General features: G+C 37.2%; 1 protein-coding gene across 1 annotated transcript in view; it reads left to right on the top strand.

Moving 5' to 3' along the window:
- CDK14 (cyclin dependent kinase 14) overlaps nt 1–5,733 on the top strand; it is an 835,387-nt gene that overhangs the window by 659,603 nt on the left and 170,051 nt on the right. The window contains exon 10 of the mRNA XM_007939825.1: nt 1,415–1,508. Within this exon, the coding sequence (XP_007938016.1) occupies nt 1,415–1,508 (94 nt within the window). The remainder of the gene's footprint in view (nt 1–1,414; nt 1,509–5,733) is intronic.

Raw genomic sequence — 5,733 nt, 5'->3', positions numbered from 1 at the left:
AAGTAGATTGCCCAGTCTTCCTTCCGAGGAGTGGCTGGTGGGTTTGAACCACCAGCTTTCTGGTTAGCAGTCAAATGCCTTAGGTACTATGCCACCAGAGCTCTTAGGTGGTCTAAAACTGATTACAGGCACAGAATTTGCCCACATTAAATTGAGTCTAGCAATTGAAAAAGTGTTGCTTATGTTCCTGATTTTATAAGATAATTGTAGGAAGCATAAACCCACTCAAGGTAGAGCAAGTTTATTTATTTTTAATCTTGGCTCATTGTCAGAAGGTTAGGGAAATCTAACCAAAAGACTGGATTTTCTGAACATCCAGCTCTCAGGAATGCGAGACCAGGCCAATTCAGGGGACTCAGCTGCTGTAATATATGACCATTCATGCTAATTCTCTGCCATTAATGTGTCTTATCTCATCTACATATGCCAATTTCTTTCCCTCCTACTATAAAATGATTTATCCAAAGTCCCAGGGGAGGAATCTAGTTGACTTTCTGCTCAGACTGAATTGGTTGTTCCTATCAGGTAATGTCCAGGTTTCTAGTCTGGGAGACAAGTTACTCTGGTAAGCCTTGCTAAGGAACTGTGAGATGAAAGGCTGTATAGCAGAAGAGGTTGCACATGGTAGATGGCTAATATATCGAGTGAGGACATAATAAATAAGTTCATTAAAAGGAGCTATCCTGTTGGAATGTTCATAGAAGACTTAATGGAGAAGATGACTTTCATCTGGATCACAGAGATTAAGGTGGCTTTAGATAGTAAGAGCATATAGTGAAGCCAGAGGGTATTCCAGGTAGTGGAACAATTAAGCCTAATTGTATAGGTTCATCCTTGGCACACAGGTTGATCACACTGGCTCAGTGATCCTCACTTAACTGGTCATTAGAATCACCTGAGCAGCCCAGTATCAAAGCGTCAGTTCCAACCTAGACTGACTGAAAAGCATCTTTGGAGAATGTATAAGGTGATTTTGATGCAAAGAAAGGATTGAGAATAACTACAACTAGGGAGTACTATACAATATATTATGACCTTGTGAAATACAATTGGAAACATATGTTAGGAAAAGACTTAGAGACTTTCTGTATCAGGCTGTGGAGTTTCCACTGTATCCTGTAGGTAAGGTAGAGCCATCGAGGTTTACTATTTCATGGGGTGTCACTATCGTCAGAGCCTGGTATATCTGTTATCTGTTTAGAGTCCTTTTAGGACAGTAGACAAAGAAGTGAGTAGAAAGAAAAGTTTCAAGGTGGATTTATATGTCTGGGTATATGTGGGACAGCGCTTGTAATCTCAGTATGAGTATTATTTTAACATGGTCTCTCCTCTGTAGGAGTGTGTTCAAATTCCAGATTTCATATTCTAAGAAGAATATATTGATGTTTTTGTAACCATCCTTTTTTCTCTTTAGGGGTGTCGGCTGCATCTTTGTTGAAATGATCCAAGGGGTTGCTGCTTTCCCAGGAATGAAAGACATTCAGGATCAACTTGAACGAATATTTCTGGTAAATTCTTTAAATAGTGCTTTGGAGAAAGATTGTTGTTGTATAATTAGTCACCTAGAGACAAATTCCATAGTGGTCAGTAGAAAAATAATTTAAGACAAATTTATTTGTTGTCACATTTAGCTCCAACAGTTTCGGACCTTTAAGAAAGGAAAAAACTTGTTAAGAATTATGGTTTAAAACTTTGCCCATAAATAATATGGCAAAATAATAAGAAGGGGTAGAATTGAGAGGGAATATAGAGTAATGAGTTATAATTGAGGTTATAAGTGAAGTTTCCCAATAATTTATGTAGATATCCCTTCTTCAAGTAGGTAGAGTAGAACTCCCACCTGTTACCACTTTTCCCTCATCTGTGTGGTCTGCACCTAATAACTTTCTTCCAAAACATAGAATATGGAAAAGGTAGAAGTGGAGGGGAGAATAGTAAGATGAAAGAATCTGGCAAACACTATTTTTACCAGATTAAATAGTATTTACCCTTGATATGATGTGATAAGTATGGGATTTTACCTCTATTGTCTCCCTCCTAAAACCATAGCCTAGTACAATCATGAGACAGACATCCCACAATCCCAAATCTGCAAATCTGCCTGACCAAAGACCCTTCAAACTGACAAGGTCATCAAATACAAGAAAAGTTTGGGAAACTGTCGCAGCCCAGAGAAGCTACGAAGATATCGAAGCTAAATTTAATAGTAATCTGCATGGGATCCTCAGACAGAAAAAGTATATGAGGAAAAACTAGTGAAACCCAAGTGTGGAGTTTGGTAATAGTAATGTACCAATGTTGTACATAATAGAGATAGTAACAAAGTAAGATAGTAACAGTAGGATGAACTGAGTGGAGGGGTGTATAAGAACTAGCTAAACTATTTTTGTACTTTTCTATTTATAGATTTATCAAAAAATTTTCTAAAATTAAATGCTTATTTAAGTGAAAAAAACAAAAATATCCAAAAAAAAGAAAAAACAGTTTTCTGAAGTCAAACTGTCTGACATTAGTACCCTACTCTGTTACTTTTTAGCTGTGTGACCTTGGACATGGTGGGACGTTGCTATTTCAGCCTTGATTTTCCCATGAGAATAATAATAGCATCTACTTCATAAGTAATTTTGAGGAAGAATTGACTTAAAACACATAAAGTGCTTTTAGAACTAGGCCTGCCACGTAGTATATATTCCATAAATTTAAGTTACTATCATTATTTTTATTAAATTATTTTATACAGAATATTTGTATTCAATAGAATTTCCACAGTAGCCCATATTCATGTAAAGCATATTTTGTAAACATAGTATTAGAGCTAGACAAATAAAAATAATTATTAAAAAGACTCAAATTATATACATTATAGCAGCTACTACATTACACCTTTTCCTCACTTATCAACATGGTTACATTCCAAAGATCAGGTCGTTATGCAAAAATCAGCATTATGCAGAAGTGGAGGATGACTACATCAGATCACAAAGTGGAGGATGCGTAATGTCATTGCATAACTACCAAATTACATCATTACATAATTGCTAAACCACTGAGTCAACTCTGATTCATAGCAGCCCTATGTACAACGGAATGAAACGTTGCCCAGTCCTGCACCAACCTCATAATCCCTCTTATACTTGAGCCCATTGTTGCAGTCACTGTATCAGTCTATCTCATTGAGGGCCTTCTCCTTTTTCACTGCACCTCCACTTTACCAAGCATGATACCCTTCTCCAGGGAATGATCCCTTCTGAAAACATGACCATAGTAGGTGAGATGAAGTCTGGCCATTCTCACTTCCAAGGAGCATTCCAGCTGTACTTCTTCCAAGACAGATTTGTTAATTCTTCTGGCAGTCCATGGGACTTTGAGTGTTCTTTGCCAACACCACAACTCAAAAGCGTCGACTCTTCTTCAGTCTTCCTTATTCATGGTCCAGCTTTCACATGCATATGAGGCTACTGAAAATACCATGGCTTGAGTTAGTCTCTCCTCATCCAGAGCAAAGAAGAAGAAAATCAAAGATGCATGGAAACAATTAGTTCAAGGAACTGGTACACCATGTGTCATAGCCTGTATGACTATGAAACCAGAAGAACTAGATGGTGCCCAGCTACTACTGTCAACTACTCGGAGGGTATGTCTCTAGGAAATCCTGGATAGAGTGGAAGAACAATGTGGAACAAAACTAAAAATCATTTAAAGAAAAAAAAAGGGACCAGGTTTGCTGGTCTGGTAGAGCCTGATGGAACCACTGAGACTATGGCCCCTAGCTGCCTTTCAAGTCTGGAATTGAACCCATTCCCATGGTTTCCAACCAAAAAAAAGACAAGCATATAAGCTGAACACTTAATATTAGGTAGATACACTCCTTAGAGAGAACAATCATGGAAGAATAGAAGGGATGTGTATGTACAGGGAGACAGCTCAGGCGGCAGAAGTGCATGGAGTGGAAGGACACAGGATAGAGGTAACTATGGGGAGGAAGTAGGAGGGAAGCTGTTGCATTGTGGGAAATTGCAGTCAATTTCATGAGACAAAGTGTATGTGAACTGCTGTATGGAAAATGAATTGGCTCTGTAAACTTTCACCTAAATTACAATAAAAACTGGAAAAACATAAAGAAATATATTCTGAAAATAATATGCTAAAACTTGAGATTCCACTTAACTTTTCACTCTCTGGTAGCTTTTGAACAATAACTATGTAACTATGTGAAGTACTGATTATTTCATGCTAAAGTAATTAATTTGCTATATTTGAAATCAGAAGACTTCAAAAGGGAATCATATTGATAGAAATGTCTCCCTGTACACATGTTTTTAGCTGAATTTAAAAGGAAGGAAAATGATTATTATATCAATAAAGTATAGTATATCAATAAGGTATAGTTGTTTAGCAGTAAAGCCAAAAATGAGAGATTCATGAAAGCATAGATTATTGACAAAGCTTAATTAAAACTTTTCTTTTCTTTTGTTTTAAAAAAACAAGTTTATTTTAAACTTAACTATTTCCCAATAGGTAATATCTTCTGTGGAGATTTTGTTATTTCTTAATTTTATGGCAATAATTTTCATTCCCAGAAGTTTTATGGATATTCCAAGACTTCTGAGCTATATCAATAGGTTTTTAATAAGTCAAAGGAATAAATTATTGTAAATTTTCCATTGGAATATTGATATCCTAAATTGTCCAAGCACATATACACCCTTAAATGTAGCTATCCATCATGATTTATGGTAATAAAATTTTGATTTACTATAATTATTTCACTTGTGTAATGATTTTTACAGTCAGGAGCTAAAGATCATTATCTATGTAAAATTGCTGCTTCAAGATTAAATTATGTTCTTCCGGTAAGATAGAGGAATAGGCAGACAAGCAACACAGACACTCTTCAATAAAGAAAAGAAAAACCAGTTGACGGAAGATAATTCTGGATCCCTGAGCTTTGAAAAGAACTATACAGAAGTGGATTAGGCACCAACTAGTGGAAAAACCTGAACGAAAACAGTGCGTGCAGAGATGTTTGGAACTATGGACTGTCAGCTACTCTGACAGGACCAATAGCCTGAATATTTCCAAGTAGAGTTGGGACCTGAGAATTGACCTAAAGATCAGCCCTGGTCACCAAGGACTGCTCGGACAACTACGCTGGTGGCCTATGACTAAGAAGGGAAACACAAGGAGGGAAACAACCTCAGCTGTTGACTTTCCGCTGTCTGGAGTGTGCAGCCATTTTGATTGTTTACACGTGACAGCCATTTTAGATATTTAAAGTGACTGAGGGTGTAGCCATTTTGAATGTTTATAAGCGGCAGCCATTTTGGATATTTAAAGTGACCAAGGGCACAGCCATTTTGAATCTTTACAAGCAGCAACCACTTTGGATTTTAAAGTGATAACATTCTCATTTAGATTCCAGGGACCTAAGAATAGGCTCTGTTTGCCAAGGTTGGCAGCGACATACAAGAGGCTGACAACTGGAAAGGAGACAGGTGGTGAGTGTATAAGTGCTGCCAACTAGTGAATAGAGGAGCACAACACAGTATCCTGCTTGTGTAGATAACATACAAAGAAAACAAAAATCATGGGCAAGTCACTCCAACATAGAATCACCAATTAAATATAAACACAAAACATCACAATGCCTCGGAGACAGCAGAGCATCACAGTCCACACAAAGAAGCAAGATAAAGCAGGAGAAACAAGGGACCAGGATACAGACCCAAAACA

Source organism: Orycteropus afer, unplaced genomic scaffold (genome assembly GCF_000298275.1).
Source record: "Orycteropus afer afer isolate SDZICR_OR568_19922 unplaced genomic scaffold, OryAfe1.0 scaffold00063, whole genome shotgun sequence".
Lineage (NCBI taxonomy): Eukaryota > Metazoa > Chordata > Mammalia > Tubulidentata > Orycteropodidae > Orycteropus > Orycteropus afer.
This window is presented reverse-complemented; position numbering and strand designations above follow the sequence as displayed.